General features: G+C 37.5%; 1 protein-coding gene across 25 annotated transcripts in view; it reads right to left on the bottom strand.

The window, feature by feature from the left end:
- Positions 1 to 16,876, bottom strand: part of CAMK2D (calcium/calmodulin dependent protein kinase II delta) — a 329,207-nt gene that overhangs the window by 150,900 nt on the left and 161,431 nt on the right. For all 25 annotated transcript variants that reach the window (XM_004009602.6, XM_042251124.2, XM_027970805.3 and 22 more), the window contains exon 4: positions 9,772 to 9,826. In XM_004009602.6, the coding sequence (XP_004009651.2) occupies positions 9,772 to 9,826 (55 nt within the window). The remainder of the gene's footprint in view (positions 1 to 9,771; positions 9,827 to 16,876) is intronic.

Here is a 16,876-nt window from a genome sequence, read left to right as displayed (position 1 = left end):
CATTACTATAGACACCACAGATATTAAAATAATAATGAAGGAATATTATGAATAACTCTATGCCCACATATTCAATACCCCAGATGAATGGATCAATTCTTTGAAAGACACAATCAGCCAAAAGTGCACAAGAAGACAGACAATAGACAATCTGAATAGTCTTATCTAATAAGGAAATTGAATCAATAATTAATAACCTTCCAGTACAGAAAGCAGATGGATTCACTGGTAAGTTATACCGAACACTTAAAGGAAGAAATGAAACCACTTCTTCACAATTTGTTCCAGAAAACAGAAGCAGAGTGAACACACTGCAACACATTCTATAAGGCCACCATTACTCTAAACATCAAAATCGGATATAACTTCTACAAGGAGGAAAAATTTAGACCGATATCCCTCATGAACACAGATATAAAGATCCTCAACAAAATATTAACAAACTGAATACAACAATGAATAAAAAGAATTATTCACCACAAGCAAAAGAAATTTATTTCAAATATGCAAGGCTGGTTTAACATTCGAAAATCAATGTTATCCATCAATCACATCAACAGGCAAGAACAGCAAAATCACATAATCATATAAGTCGATGCAGAAAAAGCATCCGACAGAATTCAGCATCCATTCATGACAGTAATTATTAGTAAACTAGCAACATTTCCCCAACTTAATAAAAAACATTTAAAAAATACCACAAGCTAACATCATATTTTGGAGAAGGCGATGGCACCCCACTCCAGCACTCTTGCCTGGAAAATCCCATGGACGGAGGAGCCTGGTAGGCTGCAGTCCATGGGGTCACAAAGAGTCGGACATGACTGAGCAACTTCACTTTCACTTTTCACTTTCATGCATTGGAGAAGGAAACGGCAACCCACTCCAGTGTTCTTGCCTGGAGAATCCCCGGGACGGGGGAGCCTGGTGGGCTGCTGTCTATGGGGTCGCACAGAGTCGGACATGGCTGAGGTGACGCAGCAGCAGCAACATCATATTTAAAAGTGTGAAACATGAAGTTTTCCCACTAAGATCAGAAACAAGGCAAAGATGTCCTCTTTCATCATCCCATTCCAACATCAGAGGAGAAGTTCTCGCTAATGTAATCAGATAAGAAAAGGAAACAAACGGTATACAAACTGGGAAGGAAGAAACAAAATGGTCTTTATTCACAGATGATATAATTGTCTATGGAGAAATATCCTAAAGAATTGACAACAAAATTCCTGAACTAATATAAGCAGGATACAAGGTTAACATGCAAAAATCTACAGCTTTCCTATGTGCCAGAAATGACCAAGTGAAATTTATATTTAAAACACTTTACCATTTATATTATACTCCCTAAAAGTGAAATACTTAGGTATAAGTCTAACAAAATATGTAAAAGATTTTTATAAGGAAACTACAAAACTCTGATGAAAGAAAAAATCACTAAATAAATGAAGAGATATTCCTTGTAGATGAGTAGGAGGTCAAGATGACAGTTCTCCCCAACTTAATCAACATAATCCTAATCAAAATCCAGCAAGTCCTTTTGTGGATATCAAAAACCTGATTTTAAAGTTTATGTGGTGAGCCAAAAGACCAAGCATAATCAATGTACTAGTTAAAGAGAAGAACAAAGATGATGGACTCACACCACCGACTTGAAGTCTTACAATAAAGCTACAGCAATAAAGAAAGTGTGGTATAAATGAAAGAATAAGCACAGATTATAAGAAAATTAAGCCCAGAAATGAACATATATAAATGTAGTCTCTCATCTTTGATAAAAGAGCAAAGGCAATACATCAGAGAAATGAGACTCTTGAACAAATGATGCTGGAGCAGACACATATTTAAAAAAAAGAAGAAAGAAAAACCTACATCTAGACCTTACACCCTTCACAAAAATTAACTCAAAATGAGTCACAGACCTAAATGTAAAACTGTAACTATATAAATAAAACTATAAAAATCCCGGAAGATAACATAGAATATCTGGCTGACCTTAGACATGGGGATGGCTTTTAGATACAACATCAAAGGCATGATCCATGAGAGAAACAATTGATAAGGTGAACTTGCTTAAAAATTTTAAAATTCTGCTCTGCAGAAGACACTGTCAAGAAATGAGAAGACAAGTTATAGACTGGGAAAAATATTTATGAAAACATCTGATGAAGGACTGTTATCCAACTACACCAAGAATTCTTATAACTGAACAATAAGAAAATGAATAATCTGACTTAAAAACTGGCAAAAGATCTGAAGGATACCTCGCCAAAGAAGATATGCAGATGGAAAATAAGCATATGAAAAGATGCTCCACACCACATGTCACTAGGCATTTGCAAATTAAAACAAGATAACCACTACACATCCATTAGTGTGGCCAAAGACCAAAACACTGACAACAGTAAGTTCTGGCAGGATATGGAGCAACAGGAACTCTTCATTCATTGCTGATGGGAATGCAAAATAATACTGGTGCTGCTGCGTCGCTTCAGTCGTGTCCGTCTCTGCGACCCCATAGATGGCAGCCCACCAGGCTCCCCTGTCTATGGGATTCTCCAGGCAAGAATACTGGAGTGGGTTGCCACTGCCTTCTCCAATGTATTCATGCATGCTAAGTCGCCTCAGTCGTGTCCGACTCTGTGTGACCCCATAGACGGCAGTCCACCAGGCTCCTCTGTCCACAGGATTCTCTAGGCAAGAATTCTGGAGTGGGTTGCCATCTCCTTCTCCAATCAAAATGATACATTCACTTTAAAAGACAGTTTGGCAGTTTTATATACAACTAAACATATTCTTACCATATAATCCAGTAATTGTTTTCCTTGGTATTTACCCAAAGGAGCTGAAAACTTAAGTCCACACAAAAACCTGCACATGGATGTTTACAGCAAGTTTATTCATAACTGCCAAAACTCAGAAACAACCAAGATGTCCTTCAGCAGGGAGCTGGATAAACAAACTGCAGCTCATCCCGGGAATTACTATTCAGTGCTAAAAAGATACGAACTATCAAGACATGAAAAAACATGGAGGAAACATAAATATCCACAGCTAAGTGGAAGAAGCCAATCTGAAAAGGTTACATGCTATATGATTCCAACTATGACTTTCTAGACAAGGCAAAACCATGCAGACAATATAACAATTAGTTGTTTCTAGGCAGAGAGAAGGGTGACATGAATAGTTGGAGCACAGAGGATTTTTAAGACAATGAAATTATTCTTCATTAAACTACCAAAAAGACCCAGTCAATGTACAATACCAAGAGTAAACCCCAATGAAAACTATGGACTTTGGGTAATAATGATGCGTCACTGTAGAGCCCTCAACTGCAAAAAATACACCACTGTGTGTGGGAAGTCAACAGTGTTATGCATGTTTGGAGATAGGGGTATTTGGGAATTTTCAGAAACTTCTGCTCATCTTTGCTTTGAACCCAAAACTCCTCTAAAAAGATATCTTACAGAAGTGTAATAGTTAAAAGTTTCCAAAAGTCCTAAATTGCATAATGTTTTCTCCTACTTCATAAAGACAAATATGGGAATTTTGATATAGTCTCAAGAAAATCCAGATTTACATTAAAGAATTAGTCCTTTGGAATTTAACGTAATTATCCCTGACAGTAATTCTAAAGAAGCATCAGATGATATTCATTTGAATAGCCTCCATCCTCCTGTACGTTGTCAACTAAAAAGTACTCATGAAACGAGGTTGCATCCTATCCCACACAAACTCACAGTGTCTGTTAACATTAAAGAATTATGACGTGTGGTGAAAGGGTTGAGTTTGCCACCTTGGAGCAGCACCATAATACATGAGAAAAGCTGAGTGTTAGTTTTTAGCCTTTTATTCAGAAAGGAATCATAAGGATATGAGTGTCTCTGCCTCTTTCTATTGAAAGTATAGGATGTCAGTCATTTAAAATGTTCTTTTTTTTTTTTTCCTAAAAAATGCACAGGCATACCACCTGAGATACTGCAGGCTCTGTTTCAGACCACCACAATAATGCGACTATCACAGTAAAGCAAGTCACATGAGTTTTTTGGTTTCCTAGTGCATGTAAAAGTTATGTTTGTATTATCCTGTAGTCTTTTAAGTGTCCAACAGCATTATGTCCTAAAAGAAAGTGCATACCTTAATTAAAAAATACTTTATTGTTTAAAAATGCTAACCTGAGCCTTCATCAAAACATAACTCTTTTGCTGGTGGAAGGTTCTGAAATATTGTGAGAATTATCAAAATGTGGCACAGATATATAAAGTAAGCAAATGCTTGAAAAAAATGGGACTGATGAACTTCCTGGATGCAGGGCTCCATAAATCTTCAATTTGTAAAAAATGCACTTTCTGTGAAGCACGATAAAGCAAAGTAATACAGCAGGGTATGCTTGGAACAAAATCATTACCATTTTATTAATTCTCCAAGAAACAGAAGACTGAAATTATTTAGTATAACCTTGTGAAACCTGTATTTTCCCATCACTGAACTTCTACAGTTCTAGAATTATAGCTTTCTGCTGGAATGGACATTAAATTTCATTTTTAATAATAGCCAATATGTTTTGATTTAAACACAATTCTGTTTTTGAAAACAAATAAGAAATGCAATAACTTACAGCATCCAGAGTTTCTTTGTCATTAAAATACCCTCCATTTTAAGTTGACTGTTTCTTGCATATAAACTGCCAACTAAAAGCAAAATTCCATAGACTCAACTTTGTTCTAAAAAATATTTTCAGACAGATTTTACAGTCATCCCTCAAGATCTGTGGGAATCCCCAGCAGATACTAAAATCTGAGGATGTGCAAGTCTCTTATATAAAATGGTATCTTACTTTTCCTTGCGTTAGCTGCTCAGTCATGTCCAACTCTGCAACCCGATGGACTGTAGCCTGCCAGGCTCCTCTGTCCATGGAAATTTCCCAGACAAGAATACTGGAGTGGGTTGCCATGCCCTTCTCCAGGAGATCTTCCCAACACAGGGATCAAACCCAGGTCTCCTGAATTGCAGGCCGCTTCTTCACCGTCTGAGCCACCACGGAAGCCCCTCATAAAACGATACAGAATGATCTTTTTTTTTTAATTTTTATTTTTACTTTATTTTACTTTACAGTACTGTATTGGTTTTGCCATACATTGACATGAATCCACCATGGGTGCACATGCGTTCCCAAACTTATACCAGGCGCATGTGCTCAGTCGCATCCAACTCTTTGCAGCCCACGGCCTGTGGCCCGCCAGGCTCCTCCACCCATGGGATTTGCCAGGCTCCTCCACCCATGGGATTTTCCAGGCGAGAGCCCTGGAGTGGGGTGCCATTTCCTACTCCAGGGGCTCTTCCCGACCCAGAGACTGAGCCTGTGTCTCTTGTGTACCCATGCCTCTTATACCTCCTGCACTGGCAGGCGGATTCTGGACCAGCAGCGCCGCCCATACTATACATATATTCTCCATTATACTTTGAACCATCTCTTGACTACTTATAGTACCTAATAAAATGCAAATACTTGTAGTTGCCAGCTGCAATAAATTCCAGTTTTGCTTTTCTTGATCTAAGATTGGTTAAATTTGTGGATGTCGAACCTTAGGATATGGAGGGCCCACAGTATCTTTTTACTTTATTCCTACCAACACCTTACATATTTCAGGGACTTACTATCATCTACCTGGATGTTAGTAGACCAGGATTCAACACTTTCACTCTTTTCTTCAGTCTGTGTACGCAGCACAATATCATGGCACAAGGCATCCTATGCTATAATTATTGATTTATTTTCTTTCTCTTGACAGGACTTTAACCTAGAGACTTGTTCTCAAGTACTGTTTTACAACAGAAAATAGTCTTCCATAGTTTGCTTTCACATTTTGATCTGAGTGTGAAATTATTTTGCTACTATTGTTTGTTATCTACAGTGTTCTAGAGATGTAAATTAAAGGAAATATTATGCTTAGTAGGTTTTAAGGCAGATAAAATTTTCTGTGAATAAAAACAAAAGGTATTCATAAAAAAAAAAATTAAACTAGCCCTCCACCTTCCAAAAGAAGTGATAATCAATGGAAAATATACGCCTTGTGAAATACTGGAGAGTATTATCAGCATAATAGAATTTTACCAAATTATCATAAAAATGACCAAGTGACTAGGAGCACATACCAGATGTTTTAACAGACACTATGAAACTCGTTATATTTGTGTGTGTGTTGTAAATTCTGCTGACCTGTTGGTTATATAACCAAAATATTCTCGTACGTGATAAAATGCTAGAATATTTAGTCATGTTTTTTTGAAGGCCAACAGTGGTCATTCACCTTCCCTTCGATCAGCTTATCTGCACTGCCTGGTGCAGAGTGACTACACACCAAGTGTTCATTCAGCTCCCCACTATAAGGAGTGTATTTTGAAAAATTTTAGCATTGTAATTTGAAATTTGTAAAAATGGAAAATATACATGTTTTCTTAACACCACAAAACATGCAACTTGACCAGGACTTCAGATGAATACATATATGATAAAATGGGGCAAGAGGAGGAGGTACAGCAGATTCTCTCAGAGTATTTCTTTTTGAATTTATCTAAATGCGGCATTTATTTTAAAATGCTCAAAAACACTGCTTTCTTCCTCTCTAAAGCATTAGACAAAGTATCTTGCTCTTAGCAGGCATCTATCACATACTTAATAAATAGAATTTCTTAGCTGGGGACAAAAACACAAACGCTTTAAAACAGAGGGAAAAAAGTACTTCATATACCAAGATGTGTGCTGGCTAGGGGAAAAAATTGTTCTTTTTAAAGACGCAATGATACCTTTTTTCTCCAATAGTTAAGACTCGTAAGAAATTTTCTAATATTTAAAAATGGCATCAGGAGTTCCATTAATTCTACCAGAAATCTCAAATGGATGCAAAAAGCATTCTGGCTCCATAGACTAGAAAAGAACTTAAGAAATGTCTAACAAGTTTTTCATCTGGTCCCATGGCCTCATTCTATTTGAGAAAAATGAAGCTTAGAGAAAAGAATGTAAAATGTTTAGCCCCAGGTAGCTCTGAGCCTGAAACTTAAATCTTTCCATTCTGGGTCAGCAGGCTTTCCAGTAAGCCTTAACGTAATTATTCTCTTACGGTATTTACTTAAGAGTGTGATGTTTCTATACTTCATTGTGTATATTCACCCACCAAACACACCATACAGATCTTTTTTGACATGCAGTTCCTGAAATATGTAAGTCATATTCAAATGACTGCCCTTGTCAAAGCCTTATTAGCCATCAGTCCTAGAAATGGACTGGATCTGCTCTATTTCCTAAGGCCAATGGCTCTGCCTGTAGGCCCCTCCCTGAGGACTAGAGTTCTAGCTCCATTACTCCACTGTCTTACCTTCCCTTAGATTTCAGATAAACCCACATCTCTTGCCTCCCGGAGTTGCTGAGGTATGCCTAAAAACCATGCCAGGGGCAGACCTTGAGGAATATGATTCTAAAAAAATCAAGCAGTTAAGTTTTTCCTGTGAAGATATCGTCACTTTCATGAAGCCCTTTCCCACCGATTCCTGAGTCTATTTGCAAAACTGAACTATTAATACTTTGTAGTTGGAAACTATGGACAAATACTTGAATAAAAAATGTAAATTAATATTAGCAAAAAGAAACTAAGAACTCATGGCCCTTTCTGTTCTGCTTTTTAGAAAAGTATTCCAATAGAAGAAGCCTCAACACACCTATAAAAATAGAACTTCCCATTAGATTCTGAATAGCTGACATTCCACAGGAAGTATGCACAAGTACCACACTGCCAAAACCATCATCAAAAGGACAAACACAGAGAACATTCCATCTTTAGGAATTTAAGTAGTTATTTTATCTTGGAACCAATTGGCAAAGTAACTTCCAGTTTTTTCCGTAAGTATTTCATTGATGTCTTTAAGATCATACTTTTCTTAACTATGTTTTGAATGTATATTTTTCTAAAGCTACTTCCTTTTCTTCTCCCTCGAATACCACCACAATTAAATAGAGGGTTATTTATTTATATCTGTTATAATCTCTTTTTACTCACTGAACATCTATACTTTTAACTATTGTTTTCCAATTGTCTCTAAACCTTGATGCTACTTACTGGACTGTGTTTAACTAGTTTATTAATCTCACTTACTGGAAAAGCATTTTGATGAGAATTGTTGATAACTCTCCTCTTGAACTTTAAACATTGAAGAATAATTGCAACACATTTCATAGTAACAGCAGACATGTCTGGTTTCCTATCCCCAGCAAGCAAGACTTCCCTTCCTGCTATGGATTGAACTTATAGTTGGTCCATGCCAATTGCTGTTATTCTATCCCCTTTACTACTACTTGGTTCAGACATGTGCATCAGAAGCAATTCTAAACAATAATGCACTATCAGATATCTTCTGAGGGACTGCTGGGAAAGGTTTTCCCTATAAATAAAAATATATGAATGGGATTAATATTCCTTTTCCCCTGCCTTTGCAAGTCACCATGATAGCTAAAATAAGGCACCAAATGTGAGAACGTAAGAGGTATCTGAGAGTGAGGATAAACCCACAAACTACAAGGAACAGACTGAAAGATGGAATGAACTTGGTTTCCTAAAGACATCATTGGAGGACTGAATTAACCAAACCTAGTATTAACCTGTCATTAGACATATTTTAGATGAAATAATATATTTTTCTTATCTATTCCCCAATATCACAATAAATGCTAGAGAGTAGTCCATCATATGAATGCACTGTAATTAAGAAAACTGATTCTCCATTATTGGATCCTTAAGTTGGTTTTCTTCCCCCTCCTCCCAGCCTCCTATAAAGAACAATGCATAAACATCTTTCAAGCTTTATCTGAATTTAGAGTAACAGTTTCCATGGACATTGTTCCAAGAACCAAAATTACTAAGTTATACAATACGGACATTTTTGATTTGGAGTATCAATCTGATTTTCAGAAAGTGTATTCTCATTTAACCTCGAGAAGTATTGTGAGTGGCCTGTCTCACTACATCCCATTCAGCCAGGTGGGATGCTATGGACTGCTCCCCAAGAGCATGGTTTTCCCTTTATTCTTATTGATAGAACCTTGGTCTCTAATTCTTAGTGTAAGTAAATTTTGGTGTTTCCATTCTTCTTGCCAGTGACTGGTGAGGGGCAGGCATGTAACCTAGTCCTGGCCCATGAGGTGAAAAATGGAAGGTTTACTAGATGAATTGTTCATTCTAAAAAAAAAAAAAATACGGTACAATATCTTCCAGGATAAATTACCATGTCTGCATGTAGGAAGTTGAACCACGCCAGTCTGAGAACAAAGACAGTGAGCTGGGGTAAAAGATGGGAGTTTGATGATGTTGTTGAACCCCTGAAGTAACACATCTCAAGGGTTCTTGAGTGTTCTTTTTATGTAAGATAGTTACAAATACTTTTAAAAATTCAATGGAAAATTATGTTTATGTACACTGAGGTCCACCATTGTATACGTGGTTTATATTGTACATTGTAAACTGAGAACTACTTATGAGATCACAATGAACAATCCCAAAGCAAACACTCGTAACTATTTCTCTTAGGAAGATTAGCTTAAATTTTAAATAAACGATGCTGAGTATTCACCTTTTTTCAAAAGAATTACATTTGAAAATATTATCAGGTCATTAATTTGGACTCCTACTTGGAGAAAAAACGATCTTTAACTCAAAATCTTCAAGTAAATAGCAAAAAAAAAAAAAAAAAAACCCACAAAAACACAAAGTATGCTGTACTTACAAATCAAACACCAAGTAATGGAAGCCCTCTTCTGATATGCTGTCATGAAGTCGCACTAAAACAGAAGAAAACAGGAAAAAGAGAAGACAGTTTGTGTTATGTGTATGCCAACAATAAACTTTAAGCCAGGCATTGAATAGGCATGTCTCCTAAATTAAAATGTGAGCAACACTATTTTAGCCTCTCATGAGTCAGAATCCTTTATTAGCAGGGCTTGCGTTCACACAGATCCTAGGTTTAAGTTTTGATTCTGATCATTATTAACTGTGTGATCTTAAGCAAATTAATCAACTTGCAAAGATAACAATACCTATACTTTACAGAAAGGTTGATAATATTAAATAAAGGTAAAGCAATTTGCATATTGCCATGTAAAAACTAAACATTAATAATTGCTACATCTCCGTATGTTAACATGCTTCAGGCCATTCGACCTCTGAGAGCCTCTACCTTGCCATTCCCTTTCCTATCATCCTAGTTCAGGTCTTCAGAAGACTAGTGAGTGGTCTCTTTGCCTCTGCTCACCCTTTTCTGGGGAATTTCTATATGGCACTCCCCAGCCAACCTGTCAAAACGGTTTTTTTTTTTAAATTACGCTACTTCTAAAGTCAAGTCACCAAAATCCATTTAACAAGTCATCAGTCAAAACTGTAAAGCTGGATGGGGGAGAATGGAAACATGGACATGCACGGCTGAGTCCCTTTGCTGTTTACCTGAAACTACCACAACACTGTTAGTCGCCCATACTCTAATACAAAAGGAGAACCTTCAAGTTTTAAAACACAGTACAGCTAGAAGTTTTAACAAGATAATCTACTAATTCCTCAAATTAATACTTTAAATTTTTCAGAGAGCTAAACATTCAGAGAGAAACCAAAGTTTCTCTCTTTTGAATTTAAATGTGCTCATTGTTTACTGGAAGATAACCACACATGTAAAACTCCCGCACTGTTCTTCCTTCTGTTTATTTCAAATAAGCCCCCTGACTCCCCCAACTCACCCCCATAGATGGTAAATTCTTCCTATTTATACAATCACTTAGGGTAGCTTGGCTTTCACTGAGAGCAGAGGAAAAGCACAGAGGCCAGGAAAAGCAACCAACTCAGGACACAGTGCTTTTCAAAAGTCACCACAAAAGGATCAGGACATCTATTAATATTGTGACTTGTCCTGAGTATGATCCTGGTGCAGTGATGACCGCCATATGGAAAATGTGGTTTCAGTAGGACACACATTGTCACACAAGCTACAGTAAGCCACAAAGGGAGTTTGTAGTACTCATGAAACTCCCAAGCCATTCTTTACAATCCAATTCCATCCCCTGAAGATATCATCCTTGGCCCACTGTTAGTCTATTCTGAATCCCTCTCCAGAAATTTCTCCAAAGTAGAGAAAGAGAGGCATTTATTCCCCCATAATTGTGGGTTATCATTTGTAAAACGTGGATTTTTCTATTATCACGAACATGAGAAGGGGGCCCACACGACAGGCACCTGGGAGTGTGGCCACTTCAGCTCAGCTCAGCTCCTCTGTTTGTCTCTCGAGCACATGGAATGTAAACACGCTGGAGCTCCCCTCTTACCTGGTTTCTCATAGTGTCACCTTTGAATTTAAGGATGCAGCCTATTTTATTTTTATTAACAAACTCGAATATCTGTCCTTTCTTTAGTACATAGAATTTCTTTCTCATCAACACTACCAAACAGGAACCATATTTTAAAAAGTCGTTGCATCCCGCACAGACTTGGCAAATAGTAGATGGTCTTTCTTAAACTCAGTTTTGAGTATTTACTATGCCACATGCTAGGCATTCTTCCCTCTTTTTGGATAAACATTTTCATCAAAGCTCAGTATACCTATAAGTATCTAAAACAAAATCATCAAAGCTCAGTATAGCTACATATGTCTGAAACAAAACGACTAATGTGCAATTTTCTTGTAACTTTAACTGGCAATATCAGAGATCACAAGCTTCATCCATAAATTCGGAGTGACAAAGACAAGGAGATGAAGACTGCTGAGTGCTTACGTCTCAGTCATCTGTTTTTAATATGCCTGCTACCTTTGCTTAAATTTATTCTGCCAAAGAAAATCAAAAGTTTGGCTCAATGATGAGTCTTCCACTCACAGTCATTCAGCACAGTGAGGAAAGCCACACCATGGGTGATAACTCACTGAGTTTCTTATTTGACATAGTTGCATAGATACCTCACTGAGTAGCTATAACACAATATGTGGGGCTTTTTATATTTAATTTTAAAAAACTTTCAAAATTTTTTATTTGGGTATGCCCAGTTAACAATGTTGTGAGAGTTTCAAGTAAACAGCAGAGGGAGTCAGCCTTACACATACATGTATCCATTCTCCCCCAATTCCCCCCATTCAGGCGGTCATATAACACTGAACAGAGTTCCACGTGTACATTCAAATAACGGTATGGCTACAGAGGTAGAAATTTCAGGTACAAGTGGAGAAGCAATACTAATTTCTGGTTATATCTGGAATAAAATTTCAGATTACCACTACCTTATTAATACCTGGATATAATTATCATTTGGAAGTGAATAACTTTTTGAACAAGTCAAGAGTTGCTCAAGCCTGATCATCAAACTTACATTATATGGGGTCAAAACCAGTTTCACCAAAGCATTTTGTCAGGAAGCACATGATAATGGTTAAAAATAAACCATGTGATAAAGTTCAATCGTTTTGCATCACACAACTCTAAAATAATCTCTATTATTTCCAACCAGCCATTTGACCAGGTGAGATTAATTGCGAATGATTTCTGCTATTGATACAGCAGAAAAAAAAAAGTAGCATTATCTTTACATGGGATAAATACACATTTTCTTTATTCCTTCCTTCATTTCTTCCTTATGATTTTCCTCCCTTCTACTGCCTTTAAAAAAAAAAGAATTAAAAACACATAACTAAATGAAATTATAATTTTCATTTATCAACCAAACTATGTCATACAGTCTTCACATGGATGTGCCATATGTGTACAACTGCTTGGAGGAAGGCTTTGTTCCTTTTAAAACTTCTAGCTCTTCAACTACTAGTCTCTTGTTATTGGCGATATGTTTGAGAGCCTGGAGATGGTGTTTTGCACAGTCGGACATTTCTCTTTCTCTCCAGCCTTCTCTGTCGGTCGAAAGTATCCATTCTTTTATCCTTTTTTCCTCTTTAATAGTTTCTCACGGGTTGAAAACCGTATTTACTTTTATAAAAGCTTACATAAATAACCCAATTCCTTTTCACACCAGAGGAATTATGGGATGTTCTGTTCACCACAGCTGGCAACCCAGACTGACTGCAGAGCCAGCCCTGAGAGCACCGCAGCTGCCGCACGAGGAGGCAGGCTGCCCCAGGCTCTTGCTATGACCGCGCTATGCTATCGCCACAGGCGGCACGGACGGGTGCACACAGCTAACCTAATTACACTCAGCCCTAAGATGCCTTTAGAAAGACACTTTAAACAAGTTAGTGAGAAAAGCATTTGAGAGAAAAGGTTATACTCATTCTTTCAGCAGTCTTTCTTTCCTTGACAGAGAGAGAGCGTGTGTGTGCATTTAGTCCCGGCAAGAACACTGGAGTGGGTTGCCATTCCCGTCTCCAGGGCATCCTCCTGACCCAGGGATTGAACCTGCATCTCCTGCACTGGCAGGTGGATTCTTTACCACTGAGCCACCTGGGGAACCCTTTGTGAAGTTTGCTCAGAGGTAAAAACAAGTGTAATAGTTATCCAGGATAAACATTAAAATTCTAAGGCATTAAGTAGGAGATCTATAAAGGTGGAAAAGGTGCTTCTGAGGCTAAAATGTTTCCAAATTTAGCTGACCCAAAGCCTATTACTTTTCCTCTCTCTCTTGAATGATATTATAAATCATTCAAGATTAAATTAAAACTAAACATAGTAGGGCAGTACTGCCAATGTTATCATAATACTAAAAGAGTCATTCATACCGAACAGACTGCATTGCATCCTCATAGTCACTGTCAGTTCTGCGCAACAGTCCTGGTTATAAACGAGGGGAGTTCTGCATTTTTAGTTTTCTCTGTTGCGAGGATTGAGGGTGTAGATTTGTCTCACATACTGGGGTGCAAAAATGACAGCTTGTTAGTCAGATACTTTTCATAGTCTCACTGGCAGTTAATTACATCTATTTCATGACTAGAGCAAGCATTAGCTAAGTTCGGCCATGCAAGGCACCAAGCCTTCTCAAAAAAGTGAAAGTTTGAAGTTAAAGTAGCTCAGTCATGTCCGACTCTGCGACTCTGTGCGACTGTATAGTCCATGGAATTCTCCAGGCCAGAATACTGGAGTGAGTAGCCTTTCCATTCTCCAGGGGATCTTCCCAACCCAGGGATCAAACCCAGGTCTCCTGGATTGCAGGAGGATTCTTAATCAACTGAACTGTCAGGGAAGCCCCTATCAAAAACAGGGATGCCACTATGTAGCTCATTTGTTAATTCTAAAACATATTTATTAGTCTCAGACATTATAACAGTCAAACGGCACTACTCCAGAAGGAAATTTTGGCTCAACCATTACTCTTGGCTCTTGTGGCAAAGCTTGTCATTTCTAGACAGCCAACTTCACAAATACAAAACAAAGAAGCACCGAAAACCAAACGCAAAATAAAAGCAACATTTCTAGAACACTGAAGGCACATCTGCATAAATGCTTTGTTTTTCTTAGTCTTTCTTATAACACGAGTAATACATTTAATAAAACACCATTTTTAAATTTTATAATTAAATTTTACTTTTAGACAATTTGCTATGTAAATTATGTTAGCTTTCGTGCCTATGTACTAAAGGCAACGTTTTGCAAAGCTATAGCACACTATCATACCCAGGATGTTGACATGGATCCAGTCAGGATACAGAAACAACTTCTTTAAGGATCATTCCTGTTGCTCTCTTCAGGCCCTCCTAAGCCCAGCCAATCACTAATCTCTTTCCCATTTGTACTGTTTAATCATTTCAGGAATGAAACAAAGTGAAATAATGTATGTAACTTGCTGGGACTGTCATTTTCATTTAGTATAATTCTCTGGTGGTTGTCCCCTGCTGGTTCGATTCCTGTTTCTGGAAGATCCACTGGAGAAGGGATAGGCTACCCACTCCAGTATTCTTGGGCTTCCCTTGTGGCTCAGCTGGTAAAGAATGCACCCGCAATGTGGGAGACCTGGGTTCGATCCCTGGGTTGCGAAGATCCCCTGGAGAAGGGAAAGGCTACCCACTCCAGTATTCTGGCCTGGAGAACTCCATGGACTTTCCATGGGGTCAGGAAGGGTTGGGCACGACTGAGCCACTTTCACTTTGACTTTCTGGTTGCTCTGTCCATCCACAGCTCATCCCTTTTTACTGCTCATTATATGGCTGTGCCATGGTTAGTCAACCATAGAAGGACATCTGGGCTTTTTTTTTTTCCTCTTAAGTTTTTGTTTTTTTGTAAATTACTGTTGTGAAAATTTGTGTGTATGTTTTGTGTGACCCTAAGTCTTCAGTTCTATAGGATAAATGCCCAGGATTATAATTTTAATTGTTGGCTTATATGACAGTTGCATACTTGATTTCTGAAGAAACTACCGAACCGTTTCCCAGAGTTGCTGGACCCCTTTACATTCCCACCAACAATGTATGAGTGATCCAGTTACTCTGCATCTTCCCCAGCACGTGTGAAAACAGCATTAATTTTAAAAATCGCCCCAGGATAAAAATATTAATTTAGGTTGTATGGATTTGAAAAATACACACTCTATTTCTTTGAAATATGAATCCTTGTATATATAGTTTATTTTATTTTAAAGTAAAAGAGAAAAGCAGATAAAGATATACAGATATTTCTTTTGTTATTATTGGTCAAAGTCAATAGTCATATACCATTCATAAACTGATTTTTTTCCACTTGTCTTAACAAGAAACTTTAAAAGTTTGGGCATAAACCATTTGGAGATTTGATTTAGCTGTCAAAGGCAAACACACTGATCAGATGAAAACTACAGTTTATTCGAATTTTAGATACTAGACACATAAATTTCTAAGGTTGCTTGAGTTATGTATTTAGACAATATTCTGAGCAATATGCCTCATTAATAAAAGCAAAATAAGCCACTATTCAGTATTCAAAAGTAAAATAACTTTAAAACCAGAAATTAAAAAAAATTTTTTTTTTGGCTGCCTACTGTGTAATAACATGCAGGATCTTAGGGATCAAATTAGTACCTGCTACATTAGCAGCACAGAGTCTTAACCACTGGACTGCCAGGGGAAGTCTCTCAAAATTTATTTTAATAAAATCTCAAATTTTTTTCTGAAGTGACAAGAAAATCTTTGTAAACTTAGCATTAATTAACATTTAGGGATTCGTTGGTGGTTCAGTGGTAAAGAATCTGCCTGTCAATGCAGAAGATGTGGGTTTGATCCCTTGGTCAGGAAGATCCCCTGGAGAAGGAAATGGCAAACCACCCCAGTATTCTTGCCTGGAAATCCCATGGACAGAGGAGCCTTGCAGGCTATAGTCTACAGGGTTGCAAAAGAGTCAGACATGTCGTAGGGACTAAACAACAACAATTAACATTATATTGTATTTAAAAGCAATTCATCACTAGTACTTAAGACAAAGGAACTACAATTAAGGACTTATTGAGAAAAGTAGATATAATTATTACATGAAAATTCAATGGGGAATGCCATCCGTGTTAATTTTAAAACTATTCTATTTGTACACACAAAAACCCATTGGAACACAAGATCCATCCTTGAGAGTTAGAGCATATCAACTCTGCTGACCACGATCTGCATCCTTATTCTCAAATTCCCTTCAGATTTCTCGAAGCTAATCTAAAGTCAAGTTTAGATTAGCTTCAATATCTATAGGATCAGGTTAGTAATATTCAGGGCTGACTAGAGGAAATCACAGTGTCTTCTAAGAGTTCAGATCAAGTTACAAGTTCACATTATGCAAAGGAGCTTCTGGCTGGTCAAAGAATTACAGTCTGGGAAGATGGTAAAAGTGAGGAGGAATGACCACTAACTATAAACTGTATGGTCACCAGCTACACCGATCGCATGACATCAAAAGACCAGAGAG

This window comes from Ovis aries, chromosome 6, assembly GCF_016772045.2.
Source record: "Ovis aries strain OAR_USU_Benz2616 breed Rambouillet chromosome 6, ARS-UI_Ramb_v3.0, whole genome shotgun sequence".
In the NCBI taxonomy this organism is placed as follows: Eukaryota; Metazoa; Chordata; class Mammalia; order Artiodactyla; family Bovidae; genus Ovis; species Ovis aries.
Note: the sequence above shows the minus strand (reverse complement) of the source record. Positions and strands in the feature narration are given on the sequence as shown.